This window comes from Eptesicus fuscus, chromosome 7 (assembly GCF_027574615.1).
Source record: "Eptesicus fuscus isolate TK198812 chromosome 7, DD_ASM_mEF_20220401, whole genome shotgun sequence".
Classification (NCBI taxonomy): domain Eukaryota; kingdom Metazoa; phylum Chordata; class Mammalia; order Chiroptera; family Vespertilionidae; genus Eptesicus; species Eptesicus fuscus.
Window position 1 is genome coordinate 47784857 of NC_072479.1, and position 20014 is coordinate 47804870.

General features: G+C 40.5%; 1 protein-coding gene across 2 annotated transcripts; it reads right to left on the bottom strand.

Annotated features, from left to right (window-relative positions):
• Window positions 1–796: 796 nt before the first annotated feature.
• RXYLT1 (ribitol xylosyltransferase 1) lies at window positions 797–19587 on the bottom strand. 2 transcript variants are annotated; one of them, XM_054718906.1, is made up of 7 exons: window positions 19262–19585; window positions 18281–18436; window positions 12130–12232; window positions 11353–11448; window positions 7196–7510; window positions 4799–4969; window positions 797–1226 (listed from the first exon to the last, which is right to left on the bottom strand). In XM_054718906.1, the coding sequence occupies exons 1-7, from the start codon at window positions 19428–19430 to the stop codon at window positions 809–811; spliced, it is 1428 nt and encodes a 475-aa protein (XP_054574881.1). In that variant the 5' UTR covers window positions 19431–19585; the 3' UTR covers window positions 797–808. The 2 variants fall into 2 exon arrangements, with proteins under 2 accessions (XP_054574881.1, XP_054574882.1); XM_054718907.1 differs by lacking the exon at window positions 11353–11448 and having other exon boundaries at window positions 19262–19587.
• Window positions 19588–20014: the final 427 nt, after the last annotated feature.

Genomic DNA, 20014 nt, shown 5'->3' on the forward strand with positions numbered 1-20014 from the left:
TGACCAGTCTTCTCCGGCCTTCAATGACAACTTCTGTAGAGTGCAGGCACTAATTTTTTGGTTCTGATGGCCCCAGTCCATGTTTTGTATGAACTATGACCAATTTCTGCATCCAGGCACCCACCTTAACACGATCCAACAACACTTGAGTCATCTAAAAGTCTAACTCCACAAGATTTGCCCACATACATTTCCAACATGACATATGATTACTCCCAAATATGTAAAAGAGCATGTGATATTTAAATTTAACCCCAACTAGTAAGGAACAAAAAACGAATGAGAAATTACTATTTATTTAGAGTTCACTGTATATATTGGGTTCTTCATATATTATTTCATTTCATATTTACAACTTACCCTACGAGGTACCATTATCTCCATTTTACATTGAAAGGAACCAAGACACAGAGCAATTAGGTGGCTTCCTCGAGGTCCCCGTGCACAGGCAAGGTTTTAACTCAGGTTGTCTGACTCCAAAGCCCAGTGTTTCCACTTCACAATGCTGCTCCCCTAGAGTGGGTTTAATGAGTGAGAAAAGTTAATAAATACTGAGTCATTCATCTTTATAAAAGCGAGCTGAAGAACATTTCAGCTTCATTTTCAGGAGTGGCCCAGCAAGGGAGCACTTGGTCAAGCGTGACAGACATAATCTAGGGTCTACAAGGGCACCTTGAAGAACATTTATAAACATAGTCACACACACACACAGACACACACACACACACACACACACACACACACACTCACACACAATGTTAGAAATCATTTAAAAAATCAGATCTTGGCTCAAAAAGATAATTAATAGTTAACCTTTATTGTTCCTTAAAAATGAACTTTCTAAAATATTAGTAAATTTCATTTTTAGCTCTGTTTTGAAGTGTTGATACCAGTGAAGTAACATTTTTCTTCTTTGAATTTTTTCTTGTAAAGTCATAGTTTTCTCTTTTTCTATTACAGCAGGAAGTTCCTTCCAGTTCTTAATAAAGATAAAGGGAGCGCCCATGGACTTGAGTAACTGCAGAGGAGCATTCTGGGAAACAGATGTATTTCCACAGCTGCCAGCTGTCATGACATCTTCCACCACAGGAACGGAGCCATAGGAGCACGCCTCATATATTCTATAACATTCCGTGTTTACTCCTACTGGGCACAGTGTGAGGTCGCTCTGAAGCAAAGCTTCTTGATAATTCTTAAGGCTTTCATTTGTTTCCTGAGGCTGCCACCTGGAAAATCAGAAAAACAGCTGTAGTTTTCACTTTCTAAGCATATCCTTTGTGGGGAAGTGGGAGAAAGGTTTTACTTAAAAAAAGTTTTTATTGATTTTTATAGAGAGAGGAAGGGAGAGGGATAGAGAGATAGAAACAACGATGAGAGAGAAACATCGATAGGCTGCCTCCTTCATACCCCTTCTGGGGATTGAGCCCGAAACCCGGGCATGTGCCCTGATCTAGAATAGAACCAGTGACCTCTAGGTTCACTGAGCCACACCAACTGGGTGGTTTTACCTTTTAATGTCAGTTATATGCAATGGTAAACTATTATAGAGATGACAGGCAGAACAGATTAAGAAAATCTTGCCCAAATAGATTTCTTGAAAATATTTAAGAATTTGAAATGTTTACAGCTACACATTTTTAAAAAATATATTTTATTGATTTTTTACAGAGAGGAAGAGAGAGGGATAGAGAGCTAGAAACATCGATGAGAGAGAAACATCGATCAGCTGCCTCTTGCACACCCCCTACTGGGGATGTGCCCGCAACCAAGGTACATGCCCTTGACCGGAATCGAACCTGGGACCCTTGAGTCCGCAGGCCGACGCTCTATCCACTGAGCCAAACCGGTCTCGGCTACAGCTACACATTTTTAAAATCTAGTGGTCATCATAAAATTTCTGAATGAATGTTAATTCAGCCAATATTTTCTGACTGCCAAGGTCTTCTCTCTCTACCTCACCCTCCTAATTCCTGCCCCTTGGAGCTTATAATCTAGATCTAGTGATAGAGACAGGTAGCAACCATGTCAAGTCAGTAAACTACTTAGGTGTTAAATGCTGTGAGGAAAAATGAAGCAGAGTGAGGGAGGAGTTTCTGAGGGGGCAGTGTTGCGATTTTAAATAGGTGATCAGAGGCATGTCTCATTACAGGGGCACCTGAGCACAGAGCTGGAGGTGAAGGAGCAAAACATGCAAATATCTGGGGGAGAACAGAGTGCAAAGAAAGTATAAAGGCCACGAGACAGCGTGTGTGTGGCATGTTCAATGAACACAAGGAAGCCAGGGTGGCTGAAGCAGAGTGGCTCTGGGGAAAGGATGAGGTCAGGAATCCTGTCTTGCAGGTATGGCTCAGAGGGGTGACTGACCTGACCTGTGTTGTATCAGAATCAATCTGGCTGTTGTATTAAGAACAGACTACCCAGAGGAAAGGGTGGAAGCTGAGAGGCCAATTCAAAAGCTAGATGTTCTCTCCTGACTATTCCTATGTTCTCAGTAAAATGGGCAATGGGGTCATAAGGTACGTGTGGTTTGGAAGAGAGAACAAGTTACGAAACTTCCTCTTGGAGAGTGGAAGAATACAGAGACAAGGGAAATGGATGATTGTTGGACACTTGAGGGTCAAGGGCATATATTAAAAGTGAGATTGATTGGCAGCTTCCTCCAAGTGTTTGGTTGCATGGGTATAGGTTTGGTGCAGAATAATCATAGTCAATATCTAACCATGATTGACTATGACATTTAAGTGGGGTAAAGAAGAAAGTAAAGGTAGGAGGTGAGCAAAGGACAATGAAAAGGGAGTAGGAACCATGGGTTGTAAGTCCCAGCTAAACTGTAGGAGATTATTACAGAGAAAGAGCTGGCCTGACGGGAAATGGTGGTTACGGAGAGAGATGCTGGAACTTGAGATCATGGAGAAGCAGCAGTATGTGTAGGATTAGGTCTAGAAAGGACCTTGATAGTGAACAGCTGAGGTCACGTGGAGACCAGATCATGGAGGAGAGGAGGTAAAAGAACTGCAAGACCAAGGTGATGGAAGGACCATCCATGTAGATGTGTGAGTCACCGAAAGTGAGACTGGAGTAATGTCAGAGAGAGTGTGCCAGGAACTAAACTCTTCAAAGAATTAAGGAGATAAACCCAAAGGTCAGAATATGACCTCAAAGAGTAAAAGTAATGGATGCTTTTGTCTGCTGGCATGAGATTCAAAATTGGAGGTTTTAAGGAGGGAAAGGGGAGAATGGTCTGGAAGCAGCAATGGGAAGCAAGGAGGACACCATCCTGACCTCCTGGCCCAAGGGTATGAGAAGAATTACAAGAATAATTTTATTCCCACCATAAACTTGGCCATTTTACACTGCCCTTACTCATTCCATTCCAGGCACACAGTCCCTTGTTCCTCAACCATGGTAAGCATGGCTCCGCGTTAGGCCCTCCCTCAGCCTGAACGACTCTTCTCCCAAACAGACACAAGGCTCATCCTGCACCTTCTTCATGGCTGAGCTTAAATGTAACCCTCTAGCTAGCGCTTTCTTTGGCCACTCTAAACCAGCAAATTCTCCACTCCTGATTCCCCATCCTCTCTACATCGCTTCTCTGCTCAACTTTTTTTTTTTTTAACATGGCATTTCTCATCTTTTGACCCATAATATATTTTACTGGTTTGTGTCCTCCAATAAGCATGTAAGTCCTAAGAGGGCACCTGTGACTATTTTGTTCACTGCTGTATCCCTCATGGCTACAACAGCTTTTGGCACATAGCAGTTCCTTGATAAATGCTTGTTGACTGAATGGATGTATTATGGTTACACAAATAATGGAATTAGGAGTTATGCTTTCTAGAAGAGAGTATCTGCTACAATGAATGCATTTCTAGCTCTAGAAGGACATTGGTGACTCTCTGGTGACTCTGCTTCATACATGCAAAACTCCATTTGATCTTTTTCTTTTAAAATATATTTTTATTGATTTCAGAGAGGAAGGGAGAGGGAAAGAGAGAGAGAAACACCAATGATGAGAGAGAATCATTGATTGGCGGCCTCCTGCACGTCCCCTAATGGGGATCAAGCCTGCAACCTAGGCATGTGCCCTTGACCAGAATCGAACCTGGGACCCTTCAGTCTGCAGGCCGACACTCCATCCACTGAGCCAAACCAGCTAGGGCCCATTTGATCTTTTAAAAACAAAATGAGTAATTCCAAAATTTCTTCTTTCACTCCATGAATACCTGTTTCATAATTACCAGGTAAAACAATGGAAGAAAGTCAACCCTATTAAATCAATGTGTGCATCCATCCATCCACTGCCCCTTTATCCTGGCCAACTCTATGCAAGGTCCTGTGTTAGATCTGGGGATCTGAAGAACAGTAAGCAGCCCCTGTCCTTGGGTGCTGTCAGGCTCCTGAGGTGGGAGGAGTGCTCCAGGCCAATAATGGAACACTGAGCTGGTCTGCAGAACACCTCAGGGATGACCTAAGACCTTATTGGCACATTCCCTATTCCCTGTGTGTCAAGTCTGCCTAACAAATATCATTGAGGAAACCCAAACAATTGATATTGCATATGACGGTTACTAGTGTTCTTCTTCAAGATGAACTATAGCTATAGGAGATCCTCCCTGTTTTAAACGTATACAACCCAAGTTCTTCACAGCTTCAATTACCAGTCTATCTCCAAGGGAAAGACAAATATAAGTGGAGTTAACCCTGTCTCTTTGTGTCTCTTTGGAAACCTGTGCTGCCACATAAAGCAAATCTCAGGTGGGAGAACAACATGAATAAATCAAGTAAACACAGAACTTACTGTTCTCTTACTGAGACCCAACAGAGCTTATCAATTCCACCTTGTTTCAAAATGTTCATGAGTGCTTGTCTGGATGAATTTTCATAAATAGTTCCTAGGAAATTACATAAGTAGGGCCTTTCATTATACAGCATTGACCAACTTGCCTCCACCACAGGGAAATTCCTGTACCTATAAAAACAAGTACACATGAGTTAACAATATATGACAACAGAATTGGCACAATTCCCATAATCCAACATCTTAGCATGATGATATAGAAAGAAGAGATTTAGAATGCCTTTGAGATTTAGAATGCCTACTGACTTAAAAAAAAGATTCTCACAATGACATCTTTTACAAAATTGCAATAGAGACTGTGGGCCAAAGGGCTTTGTTTTTTATATTTTTCAACTTCTATTACACATCTGTAGCTGTAAGGCAGGTTGAACTCAAGACCTTAGAAGTATAAATAACCTTTTATATTCATAATGATCATGATTTAATGAGTGCTTTAGCCAGGTGATAGAATACATATTGCTAGAGCAAAGAGCTCCCATTTCGAAAGCTTTAGATAGATTAAAAACAAAACAAAACAAAAAAAACACAAAAAAAAAACCTTGTGCGCCATACAGGAGAGACCTATTGCAACTGGCCCTTTTGGAAGTAACAGAAATCAAACTGTGTGCCTGAAATACAACCTTCACGTACGAGCAAAGCTTTATATAACTGTCTACAACAGGTTTCTCCACCTCAGCATTTCCGCCATTTGGGGCCAGACACTTATTTGTCGCGGAAGCTGTCTTCTACATTGTAGGGTACATCGCTGGCTTCTCTCTGTTCACCACATGTCAGTATCACCTCTCTTCCCTCCCCTGTAACAACCCACAAGATTTCCAGACATTGCCAAATGTCTCCTGGGGTGGGGGGTAGGGGGTAAAACTGCCCCTGGTTGAGAACCACTGCTTTAAAACAGAGGTACTGGCCTAGTTCAACATTATCAGAATTACAGAGATTCCATCCCATACCGTATTAGTAAGTTAGCATTACTGTGAAAAAGCAATTTTTGGGGGGGCTTCAAAACATTTTATAAATATAGGCTCTACTCAAGGGATAGATTTTTCAGATCTATCCCTTGGCTATACTTAATATAACCTTTTGTCTGATCTATACTTAATATAACCTTTTTGTCTATACTTAATATAACCTTTTTCTCTTCCATTTAAAATGAGTACCACATTATTCACATCAACGGAGAAGTACCCCAAATCTATTGAATTAGAATACTGTAGTGGTAAGCTAAGGACTCTGCCTTATTAATGTGCTTCTTTGGTGATATTCGTGTAGCCAACTAGGCAGCAGTCTAAGGCCACATCTCATATAATAAATATTTGATTCAGACATCATGTTAGTGAACTTTTTCATAATTCACCTTTTCAGCAATGGTTTACTAAGTGCCTATTTTGTGCAGGCACTGTTTTAGGCTCTGCAGATAAAGTAGTGAGAAAAAAACAAACAAACAAAAATCCCTGCCACTGGGAAGTTTATGTACAGTAGCAACTCATCTTAAAGCCAACTTACTTTTAATAAAAAAACCCAAAAACCCTCTATTAACAGAAAGATACAAAATAAGTGTTTTCATGTGTTTTGTTTTTTTTTAAATTGATTTCAGAGAGAGGAAGGGGGAGGGAGAGAGGGATAGAAACATAAATGATGAGAGAGAATCACTGATTGGCTGCCTCCTGCACGCCCCCTACTGGGGATCAACCCAACAACCTGTGCATGTGCCCTGACCAGTAATTGAACCGTGACCTCCTGGCTCATGGGTTGATGCTCAACCACTGAGCCACACAAGCTGGGCAAGTTTTCCATTTTAAAGAGTTTATATATGACATACTGAGAAACCTTAGTTATTAATTAATTTTTCTTTTTAATAGAAACGTGTGCAAATTAAACCAGTCTTAGTGGCAGATCTGAGCATATTATAATGCTTCCAAGCCCAAGGGTACAGTGTGCTCCTGATTTAATAATGCCTTTAAAGAAAAGTAGTTTGTTTTTTTTTAAAACACTATTAATTATAAAGATTCTACAATAATGGCTTTAAGGGGGTCTGTTTTTCTGCCAACCTCTGCTAAACCTTTCTTTAAGGAACTATTGATAAACTTAAAAATTCATCCCATGCCTTGTGATTTTGAAACACAAAAATGTAATTCGCCTGCCTTCCTCATAAAAGGTGAAAATACTCTAAAAACATCATTACTGTTGCTGAAGCAGGAGACCAAACCATATTTTTTTCCCACGGAAAAATTGTACCTGGCCTCAATGATCTTAAAATAACTACATTTATTGCAAATCTAACACACAACCACCCTGGTTCTGAAATTCAGGTCTTAAAGTCTAGAAACATTTTGTACTTACGTTGCTACCCCTAAAGGCCACTGAAAAACATCCATGTCATTAATCCAGGGGCTGTCATATATGATGAAAAGCGGCTCCACAAAGCCTCCATTTCTTTTGAGGAATTGGTTGATCCATTCATTGTTACAATGTTCATTTCCAAGCAAAACAACAGCAACATGCTGGAGTTTTTGAGTTTGTACTAAATTTTGTACATAAAGTAACCACTGGGTGGCATAAAAGACCTTTGCTTTTTCTCTTCCATTTAAAATGAGTACCACACTATTCACATCAACGGAGAAGTACCCCGGGACTACAGCTGGACCAGTGATGAAGCTGTAACAACAAAACAAGACACAAAGGGAAAAGAACAACCAGAAATTTTAAATCATTTTATATAAAATCTACAAGTTGAATGTTCCTATGAAAGCTTGCACTCACTGTGATGAGTAATGAGCTCACTGCCTTCTTACAGTAGCAATACCTGGAAATTCTAAAAAAATAGGATCAGACATATTTTATTCTATCATGATCTTTGGAAAGGAGTTCAACTTTTTTTATAAGTGACAGATGCTTATTGAAAATATTAGAATTGAATATTGATAACGAGTTAGCATCTGGCTTTTGTCTTATCAAATTAGTAGAAATTTTTATATATACTATGATAATTCCTGCACATGGAAATTACAGGATTTGGAAGGGAGTCTTTTGGGGATAAGCAAAGGCCATGATGAGCAAAAATAAGATTCCTCCTTAGAAATTAAAACTAAAGTTGCCTGAAGATTTCAAACCATAAATCAACATATGATGGATATGAGTAGAGATAGGCAAAGTTCCTTCAAGAGACAGAATGGATCCCAGGCTAGCTTGTAACCTACTTGAATATATTAATATAAAGAATATATCAATAAGGTATTTGTGGGGAGGTACATGATGGAGAAATAGTAGACAGTAATGGAAGCCCAGAAAAAGTAGAACTGAAAAGGAGGAGATGTTGCAGTACCTATTTAATTATTTTTAACAACAAGACTTTTATAGTGATTATTTTTTTAAATATATTTTTTTATTGATCTCAGAGAGGATGGGAGAAGGAAAGACAGAAATGACGAGAGAGAATCATTGATCGGCTGCCTTCTGCACGCCCCCTACTGGGGATTGAGCCCACAACCTGGGCACGTGCCCTTGATTGGAATCGAACCTGGGGTCCTTCAGTCTACAGGCTGACACTCTCTCCACTGAGCCAAACCGGCGGAGGCGACTATACATCTTTAATGCATTTAATTTTCAAAACAATCTGGTGAAGTAGAAACTACTATTTGCCTTATTTTAAACTTAAAGAAATCCAGGCACAGAGAGAAGAAACCTGCCCAATGTCAGATAGCTAATAATAGGTAAAGCTGGAATTTGAACTGTGATATTTTAGCTGCAAAGTCTATGCACTTACAACTCAATCACACGGCTCCACTGCCCAGAGGTAACAGGGCTTCATGAGGCTGACTCAGAAGTTCAGTGTGCTCTACACGTATTCATGTATTCATGTGCTGAGACAGACTATGTTATTGGTTCATTGGTGAATAATGAGTCACTTATTTCCTTCTGGAACACATAAGAGGTTGGAAGTGATACCATTGTAATTAGTCTAGTTATTAATAATGGGAAAGGAGCAAAGGGAAGGCCAAATATTACAGGGATGTCATTTTGGCAGCTTCGCCATGAAGCTACAACTTTACACTTCCCAGGGGTCCAGCAAAGGGAAGAATGGACACATGCCCAGTAAAGTTGGGGGACTCGCAAAGATGCTTACTGTCACACCTGGGAACAGAGGTCATTGGCCAGAGTGGGCGTGGCCACTGCAAGCATGGGAAGGTTTGGGGTGCTTAATCCCTGAAGGAGGTTCTCTCTCTTGGTTCCTCTTGTGCTCTTGATTGATCCTGGCTTGTGGGGCTTTCACTCCTGCTTCCTCCATTCGCCCACATGGCCCATGGCCTTGTGGACCCTCACATACAATGGACTCATGAACTGTAAGTAGCCTGATGCTGAAGTGGACCCGGCTGCAACATGGAATGGAAGCTCTGGACACTGGCTTTGCTTTTAGCTCTACTGAAACCCCAGCTGCACATCTTCTATGACTGGACGAAGGAAAATGGGTCTTTGGAAACCCAGGAATGCAATTCCACGCAAATAAAAATCACTCGTCCTCCTGTGCGAGTCTCAGAAAATTCTTTTTCTTGAGATATTGTAAGGACTCCACCTCCAGCATCCAGTGGGGAATGGGATACCCCAACTCCTCAATAACAGAAGTACTGCCCATTGTTAAATCCCATATTTTGATTTCATATTTAATTGGGTATCAACTGTAGCTTGCCTATATGGAAAGAATGTGCTGGTCAAATCAATACAAGCATGTGGACTGGCAGTTCTAGTTCCATTCTGAGTTACCTGGTATCCTGGACTACATTTTTGGGGCCTATGAACTGATAAAAATCAGCATTCATGAGCCTGATCAACCCTGGAACACTAATGATATCCTTTCTCCTTCTGCCTCAGAATTGTTGTGAGGCTAAAAGTAAATGACATAAGCTCTTTGTAAACGAAAAGATTTATTTAAACAAACTATATTACACATATTTACAAGTAACCTGATAGTACTTAGAAACTCTTTCCATTTATTTCTTCAAGGTGACCCATTACTTCAGATGCACTTTTGGTCAAATAAAGATGAATGTGTTGAAACATTTAAGATATAACCCCTGGAGCTCAATTCAACTCAAAACTTGCAATTCCATAAAAGTTTATGAATTTAGCAAAATAAGCCAGACCAAAAAACATAAAAACCATTGATTTCACTCATATGTGGGATATAAACTGAAAGCTACAAATGAACAAACAAAAAAAACAAACAAAAACTCAGACACAGACAACATATGGTGGTTACCAGAGGGAAGGGCGTAGTAAAGAATAATGGGAGTCAAATGTATGGTGATAGAAGATGATTTGACTCCGGATGGTGGGCACACAATGCAATATACAGATCGTGTATTATAGAAATGTGTACTTGAAACCTACATAATCTTATTAGCCAATGTCACATCAATAAATTTAATAAGAAAGAAAAAAAGTTTATTAATTCTGGATAAATAAATTAGGTATACTACTTTTCATGAGCCTAAAATTTGAATAACTTGTTTTTAAAAATCTGCCACAGTAGTGAACTTCTTTGAATACATGGTTCTCTTAAATCCTAAGAGAAAATAGCATTGCTATTTGATCATAATATAAAATGTCAGGTAAAAATTTCAGAAGGGAAGATTTTCTTTTGGGAATTAATGCTGTTTGCTCAGATCCTTTGCTATCATTATAGTAACAGTATATGATAACTTCTCTAAGAATTTTTAAGACTTTTTCTGAAAATTCTGTATATTATGGGTAGAACTATTACACTAATACTGATAACACATTTACTTTTTTAAATACCAAATATTAGATTTACATGCATAATACTAATTTACTTTCAAACACCCAAACTTAGCTGTTGTAAATTTAGGACTATATTTATAATAAACTCTTTTTTTTAAAAATATATTTTATTGATTTTTTACAGAGAGGAAGAGAGAGGGATAGAGAGTTAGAAACATCGATGATAGAGAAACATCGATCAGCTGCCTCCTGCACACCCCCCCACTGGGGATGTGCCCGCAACCAAGGTACATGCTCTTGACCGGAATCGAACCCGGGACCCTTGAGTCCGCAGGCCGACGCTCTATCCACTGAGCCAAACCGGTTTCGGCAATAAACTCTTGAATGGGATTAGATCAATAGAAGCCAGGAGATGAAAAGAAAAATAATCATTACCAATAATGATATGAAAAACCTGTTTACAGCCCTAGCTGGTCTGGCTCAGTGGATAGAGCGTTGGCCTGTGGACTGAAGGGTCCTGGGTTCAATTCCAGACAAAGGCATGTGTCCGGGTTGCGGGCTTGATCCCCAGTAGGAGGCGTACAGGAGGCAGCCAAAAAATGATTCTCTCTCATCATTGATGTTTCTAGCTCTCTCCCCTCTCCCTTTCTCTTTGCAATCAATAAAAATATATTTTAGCCCTAACCAGTTTGGCTCAGTGGATAGAGCGTCAGCCTGAGGACTGAAGGGTCCAAGGTTCGATTCCAGTCAAGGGCATGTACCTTGGTTGTGGGTACATCCCCAGTAGGGGGCGTGCAGGAGGCAGCTGATCGATGTTTCTCATCGATGTTTCTGACTCTATTCCTCTCCCTTCTTCTCTATAAAAAATCAATAAAATATATTTAAAATATATATATATATTTAAAAAACTCAAAAATCTATTTACTTTCCAAGAATGATTACTTTGAAAAGACTCATGCAATGAAATTGCTTTTCAAGTGTATATAAAATAAAAAAAGAATGCACTGAAAATTCAATTAGAAAGAGATTAATTATAATTTTTCCTCTTGATTTCTCTAAGAAATGGAATCCTAATAGAAAACAGAATCTTTGATTAAAATTTTCCCCCTAATATCATTTTTACAGAAAATAAGCATTTTAAAATAATTGTTATTATTTTTTATTTCAATAAAAAGCAAAATCTAATAGAAAATAACATTCTTCCATGATTTTTCTAAATTAAATCTTAAGTCTATCTATTAAAAATCTTTCAAAAATATGCAGTTATAAATAAAAGTTTTATAAAAATAAAACCTCAAAAATGTCTTAATAATACACTGATTTTATTGAATGTAAAAAAAAGATTTTTAGTATTTGCAGTAAAGTTCATAGGTCGATGCTCAACCACTGAGCCAAGCTGACTGGGTGAGATTTCTCTATTCTTAACAACTTGAAATGGAAATATTTTCTATAATATAGTTTCCTCTTATTTTTCTTCTAGTATTTACATAAAACATTGTATGGCAAACCAGCAAAGGTTAATGTTGTAAAATTAATACCTGTAATGTGTTCTTCCTACAATTGAATTTCCTTCTCTCCATTGAGCGGTCACATCAGTAGGATCAAGTATGCCTTCAAAAAGATGCTCCCAGAGATACAAACCTAGTAATTACATAAACAAAACCATTTACTGTCTGATCTACTCTGGTATGTGGAATAAGCAAAGTTCTGCTCTTCTATATCATTTGATTAGGAAAATAGATTTTTGGTAATAGGTTACAGCAGCTATAGGAAACTAGAGATTATGTAGTTATATATTATGAGTACCTGTAAATGGAGTATAATGTAACAAATATTTAAAATTCTGGCAAAGGCTCTGGAATTAAGTAATGGAAAGAAGCTGAAAGAATTTTGAGGAGTATGATTTTAAAAAAGCCTAGATTAAATTGCCTTGAACAAATTGTAGGCAGAAATATGGATGTTACTGACTCTGCTAGCGAGAACTCAGAAAAAGTTGGGAGCACTGTAGGAAAAAAACCTATCATCTTAGGGGATACCTAAATCATAAGCAGACTGTTGGTAGAAATATGTACGTTGAAAGCGCTCTTGGTGAGGGTTCAGGGAATGAGTAACATGCTATTAAAACCTAGAGAAAAGTAGACGACCATTTGTTATATAGTCATACACCACATAACAACATTTCAGTTAACGATGGACTGCATATTGGATGGTGGTCCCATCTATATATACACTGAGTATAGCATTCTTTCATATGATAAAATTATCATAATTTTAAGAATCTGGGTACTCAGTGTGTGTGTGTGTGTGTGTGTGTGTATTAGAGATTAGAGGCCCGGTGCATGAATTTGTGCATGGGTGGGGTCTGGCCAGGCTGGCCAGGGGGAGGGGACATGGGCAGTTGGCCGGCCTGCCTGCTGGTCGAACTCCTGGTCAAGGGGACAATTTGCATATTAGCCTTTTATTATATAGGATATACACTGAGTGGCCAGATTATTATGCGTTCAGAGATCATAATAATCTGGCCACTCAGTGTATATACTAGGTGTACCGGTTAATAATGCAGATTTTGTAATCAAAGAAAACACCATAATTTCAAGAGAAACATCAAAAGTGTTTTATTCAAAGTAATGTCCATTGCTAACTACACATTTCCCCATCTTTCAGGTAATTTGTGGATACCGTCCCAATAGAACTTTTGTTTTGAGGCAAACCATTCACAGACCCAATTTTCCACTTCTTATATGTTTTGAAGTGCTGCTCAGAAAGTGCATGTGCCATCGATCAGAACAAGTGGTAATCTGAAGGAGCAAGGTCTGGTGAATACAGTGGGTGGGTTAATATTTGCCAAGCAAGATCTTTTAACATGTCTTTAACTGGTTTTGAAGTGTGTGATGGTGCGTCATCATGAAGCAAAATTACTTTGCTGTGTCTCCTGGAACATTCTGGTCGTTTCACGATCAAAGCGTGGTTCAAATTGATTATTTGTTGTCGGTAGCTATCAGTATTAACGGTTTCACCTGGTTTTAGAAGCTCATAATACACCACACCTTCCGGATCCCACCAAACGCAGAGCATTGCCTTCTTTCCGAAGCAATTTGGCATTGCAGTCGATGTTGATGGTTGACCTGGATCAATCCATGATTTTGTGTGTTTGGGATTCTCAAAATAAATCCACTTTGCATCACCAGTCACAATTCGATGCAAAAAAACCTTTCTTTCATATTGTTGAAGCAACATTTTACCGATGACTTTTCGGTTTTCCATTTGTCTTTTGTTCAGTTGATGTGGCACCCATTTTCCTACCTTTAAAATCTTTCCCATTGCTTGTAAACGATTGGAAATTGTTTGCTGAGCAACGTTTAATCTTTCTGCAAGTTGTTTTTGAGTTTGACACGCATCTTCATCCAATAATGCTTGTAACTGTTGGTCTTCAAACTTTTTCGGTTGACCTGAATGTTCTTTGTCTTTCACATAGAAATCATCATTTTTAAAGCATTTAAACCAGCATTCACAAGTATCTTGAGATGGAGCATGTTCACCATGAGCTTCCTGAAGTATTCAGCAGCACTTTTCTTCAAAATAATGAATTATAACTTCCTGCAAATACTTTTTTTGGCACGAAATTCGACATTTTTAAGTGTAAAAATATCTATAATGTTAATACCTTCAGCAAATTTGACATATGAAGTTTTGAAGCTTGCTGTCAGTACAACAAAATAGCATACATATCAAATCGCATATATATCAACATATGTGTGACTCCATCTATTAAAAAAATCCGCCTTATTAACCAGTACACCTAGTAAAAGCCTAAGCAACCGAAAGACTGAACAACTGGTTGACTGGTCGCTATGACGCGCACTGACCACCAGGGGGCAGATGCTCAACACAGGAGCTGCCCCTTGGTGGTCAGTGCGCTCCCACAGCCAACTTCCCGTGGCCGGCCAATCTCCCATGGTCCTTATCCCTGGCCGGCTGGCCCCAATAGGCCCAGATTGGGACTGGGTGAGATGGCCCCGATTGGCCCAGATAGCCAGCCAGGCTGAGGGACCCCACCCATGCACGAATTAGTGCACCAGGACACTAGTAAGATTATAATGGAGCTAAAAAATTCCTATGCCTAGCAATGTCATCAAGTCATAGTACAATGTATTACTCACGAATTTGTGGTGATGCTGGTGTAAACAAACTTACTGTGCTGCTAGTCATAGAAAAGTATAGCACATATATTTACAGTAGTAGGATATACCATCTAGGTTTGTGTAAGTATACTCTATGATGTTTACACAAGGATGAAATAACTTAATGGCATTTCTCAGAACGTATCCCTTTGTTGAGTGGAACATTACGTATAGCAGCAGGAAGCTTAGCTGAGTTGTGTCCTGCAGTTATGTGGAAAGCAGAACTTGTAAACAATAAATTTGGATATTTAGCTGAAGAGATTTCTAAGCAAAATGTTGATGCTGTGGCCTGGTTTCTTCTTATTGATTATAGTAAAACATGAGAGGAAAGAGAGATTGAGGGAAAAACTGTTAAGTAAAAATGAACCAGGACTTGATGATTTAGGAAATTCTCAGCCTACGCAGATTTCGAAAGAGGTGAAAATTTAGGAGATTCACTGTCGGAAAAGAATGCTCTTGAGAGAAGGCCAAGGATATGACTTGATATCTTTAGGCTAGAGCCTCAGAATATAAAAGATCATCCTATTTAGTCATATAGAGGGCTCTTTGAAGATATTACCGTATTTTCTGGCGTACAAGACGACTTTTTAACCCAGGAAAATCTTCTCAAAAGTCAGGGGTTGTCTTATACGCCGGGTGTCGTCTTATAGGGTGGGTGCTGAAACTTCCGAGCCGGCCTGGAGAATCTGTGGTCGCCATATACGGTGGGGGGAGCTCAAAAACGGCCACACTCCATTCATTTCAATGGAGCCGGACGGAGACCGCAAGTGTCTCTGGTCGGCTCCTTTTTGTGCCGCATACAGTCTCCGTCCGGCTCCATTGAAATGAATGGAGTGTGGCCGGGTGCTTGCCGCATACAGCGGGGATGCGGCTGCGGCTGCGGCCATTTTTGAGGCCCCCCCACACCGTATGCGGCAACCGTATGAAAGCAGCAAGGGTGGCACTGTACAAGTACGGTAGAAGAAAATCCACTCACCAGGATTCGTGGAAAGAAGTGACTTAACCGATGACAAAGTGAGGGGGCGCCTCACCGGGAAGGTGTAAGTGAAGGGCGGAGCAAGCTGCAGGCGTCCGGGACGCCCGGGGTATGGAAAAAAAGAGATAGAGCGGCGCTGTGCCTAGAAAAACACATTTAAAGATCGCATTCGAGAACAGTGGAATGAATGGATGGTTAGCGGCGAAAAGTCATTCACAAAAGGGGGAAACATGCATGCTCCACAGTTGGATGTTTTGTGCAAGTTTGTCATAAAAGCCTGGAATGATATTGATGCAGAAACAGTAATCAAGTCTTTCAAGAAGTGTGGCATATCAAATTCATTAGATGGTATGGAGGACGATTACTTGTGGCAAGATGAAGAGGAAGCCGAAGCTGAGACCACACCATCTGATACGGAATTCGATCCATACGATGACTGCCTTACAAATGTATCACAAGATGTCATTGATGTACTTATGATATCAGATGACAAACAGGAGGATTTTGAAGGCTTTTAAAGGGAAACTGTCACACCAGCAAAACCTGTAAAAATACCGTAGCTTGCAGTTATGATGGGCATTGCTAACTTGCCAGGGACTTGCCCGGCACTTGCTCTCTCTCTATTGTTTGTTATCTTCCTCCTATCATCATCAGTTCCAGTTTGGTTGACAGCTTAGAAAACAAACAGCATGGCAGCTCCCATGGGTTTATTGTCTTATCCTTCCTTTCAGCTTTAGAGTGAATTAGGAAAAGTTTAATCCACTTGCACTGTTTTATGATTACATGTTTGATGACAAACAGCCTTATGTTTATAAGTGACAGTTTTCCTGCTAAGTACCTGCATGCCATAAGCATTTGAATTAAAATTACCATATTGAAATCAAATCTGATGTTTTTTTAAATTTTATTTGGTGTGGGTTGGAAGAGGGGTAGTCTTATATGGCAAGTATATCACAAACTCTATATTTTAACTGGAAAAGTTGGGGGTCATCTTATACGCCCAGTCGTCTTATACGCCGGAAAATACGGTAGATGCATAATTTATGGATCTCCTTCAGTAATCTTAGCAGAAGCCAGAAATGGAGATGGGGTTGTCCAGGAAAAAACCTGTGGAGGATCTCTTTTCTAATGCAGCAAGTCCTCATGACATACACAGGAGACGCACAAGGTTCTTGAAAATGTTATATCAGCAGAAACACTGGCAGCTTGGACTAAAAGAGACTCAGACAAGTTGAAATGAAAGGAGGCGGCTGGACTTCCAAAATCCTATCTTTAAGAAACAGACTGTAAAACTACTGATCTGAAAACACTTGCTAACCTTCATGAAAAAGGAAGAATGACTTCAAAGCCAGAGCTGAAAGGCCAGAAGCAAAGCTTGAGCCACAGATTATTCCCAGGCCTTGAAACTAATGGAGTTTTCCTGGTTGAATTTCAAAATTGTTTGGACCAGTGACTCAATATTACTACCATTTTCTCCCTTTTTAAATGGGAATATCTCTAACTGGTATGCTATTACTGTGCCTGGGGAATAGGTTGATGAAAGTAAAATCTGATAAAACACATCTGCTACTTTGTGCTTATTAGATTAAAAATGAAAAGTCTGGAAATATGAAAACTTGTTAAGATGTAGATTTAACTAAAAACTAGAATGAGAAGATGGTAATTTAAGAGAAAAAATTAATATTAGAGATTTTATAAAGAAAAAAAAAAGTTGTTAGAATTTGATGATTGGAGGCCTGGTTCTGGGTACCTGAAATTTAAAGATCAATAGTAATCTTGCATGTATATTTGCATGCAAGTGTGAATGAATTTATGAAACAACATGGGGCAGGCTTTGTCCTCTGTTTACTTTCCTCTCATCTGGCACTTTCTATCCATATCCCTTACTGTACATATAAATCCAAGTCATGTTTAAAGGTCAAATAAAGCCCCTTCTAAATCACGAAATTCTTTCTGACTCTTCTAAGAATTGAGGGTTCCATTCTCTAATTGAGCATAATATATAACTTGGAATGCTAGGCTCTCATGGTACTCAGAGGAAAATGTTTTTTGTGGGCCATCAAGGCTAATCAGCTGCATACTATATCCCTTTCTTGGACATTGACAATGCATATTGGCCTATGAAAGGCTCTGAGAAATAAAAAAAGAACCTGGTTTAACTTTATTTATTTCAATGTTTCCCAAACTTGTTTGGCCATCAAGGGCAGTGGCCACAACTTGTACTTGTGTATCAAGTATCGATAAACATAAATTCATAAAAATTCAGTTGAAACAGGCATTTAACTAAAATAATGCTTACATGACCCATTCTTTGTATCTACAAATCAACCTGTGCTCAACTGAAGACCAACAATAGAATGAGTGCATGTATTTACACAGATATTGCCTAACAGAAAGGAGAAATACTAAAAAAGTCCCTGAAAAAATGCATCATGATACCTTTAACAAATGAAGAAATAAACTATAAATGTATTAAAATGAATTGAATATTAATAAGGTACATTTTCTGCTACTTCTTACACATTAACTTACCAATGGCAGCTTTGCCCCAGATTTGTACTCGGAAGTCTGTTTTCCCTTTCATGGATTTATTTAATATTTGGAGACTAGTTTTAAATCTGTGTTGTTGCTCATTTTTTTCATCTCCTTCCCAAGGATTCCATTCTTCACTTCCCAAAGTAGATGGTTCTGTGTTTTAAAAACAGTAGCAGTGTTTATTAGTAAGGTAGAGCTGGAGTTGTAGCTAAATTCAAGCCATTCAAATTAGATGTTAGAAAGTTCTAATTTCATCCTAACTTCAGCTTTTCAAAGAGGTGAACTAAATTTGAACCGGTTAAACATACACATTACAAAAAGGAAATTAGAATCTAATTTCTATCAATCCTTTATTATGAAAGATCTTAGAGATAAAATTTAACCCAAAACACAAAATAATCACTCCCAAACAAAAACCTTCTAAAATAAGTGGGCAATATGTATCAAGTTACAAGTTGTAACTTTTGCAACTCTTGATTGTATATACGTAGCCTATACAGAAAAACTTGACTTCCAATAAACGGTCCAACACACTTTTACATACTCTTGTGCAAAATTCTGAAAAAAAGAGGAGAGATGCATGTCTGTCTGATCCTGGCATAGGTCAACCTACAGGCCAGGGGACCAGGATTTGGAGGTAACGCGCCCTGGCCTTCGGAAATCACCGCATGGTTAGAGAAGGCTCCTGGTTTCCATATGGAAATAGATGCATCGAGCCCAGCGGCATTCCCGAGAATCTGGGGCACGCCGTGACGGCGTCTGGGATACTGAGGACAAGTTTTAAAGGTGTGCGGGTCTGTCGGCTCTGAGGGTGGCAATGGGGGACGGGACAGCGTGTGGGACTCCGGCGGGCCCCGGGCCGTCCTAGACCCGGAGCGGGATCCCGGCCTCGCCGCGTGGCTCCGCCCGGCCCCCACCGCCCCGTAACCCCGCGTCGGGGCGCGCAGCCGGGACAGAGGCCACAGCTCCGGGTCCTACCTCGGCCGCGCCCCTCCCGCGCTGGGGCCGCCCCCTTCCGGAGGCCCCGCAAGGATGCGGCCGGGGCCCGGCGGCGGCGCCCGAAAAAGACGTGGTAGGCGGCGTAAAGAGAGAAGAGGCAGTACAAGGCGATGAGAAACGAGCACAGCCGCTTCCGCGTCAGCCGCATCCCACTTAGGCTTCCTGCCAGGCCACCGCCGCCCAGGACCGGGGCCGGGGAGATGCCGCCACTCAGGGCCGCGGCCCGAGGGGCATCCGGTGCAGGCCCAGGCCCAGAACCACCAGCACCTGCGGCCCGCGGCCCTGACGCCCCGCCCAGGCCCCGCCCACAGCGCCTCCCTCCCGCCTGCGTCCGAGCCCGGCCCAGGCCCCGCCCCCGCATCTCCCAAGCCCCGCCTATGGCTTTCCGCCCCGCCCTCTTACAGGCCCCGCCCCTTCGGGGCCCTAAGACCCGCCAACTCTGATTCCTGAATTGGGCTTTGGAAGATCGCCCATTCCCCCACTTGACCTCTGCAGTGCATCCTCCTTACAACCCTGCTCACCTTCCCCTGGACATAAAGACAGCACCCACTGTGGTCCTTGAAGGCTACGGGAAGGCACAGATCATGTCAATTTTGAACAGGTAATCCCCAGAGTTTAGCATAGAGCCTGCAGTAGTGACAGATGAATGAATATAAATGTTCATTAAAAAAATTAAATGGTGATAGAGGCAAACATTGTGAATGTGATTAATGCCACTAAGAAATGGCGAAC

Bases quoted from the DNA above. Each gene is read 5' to 3' on its own strand.
- RXYLT1 (XM_054718906.1), bottom strand. From the start codon at position 19,430: ATGCGGCTGACGCGGAAGCGGCTGTGCTCGTTTCTCATCGCCTTGTAC. The intron at 18,437-19,261 runs GTAGGACCCGGA...TTTAAAACACAG, and splicing joins GCGGGAGGGGCGCGGCCGAG to AACCATCTACTTTGGGAAGT. The intron at 1,227-4,798 runs GTAAGTTCTGTG...CTGATTTTCCAG, and splicing joins TGGGTCTCAGTAAGAGAACA to GTGGCAGCCTCAGGAAACAA.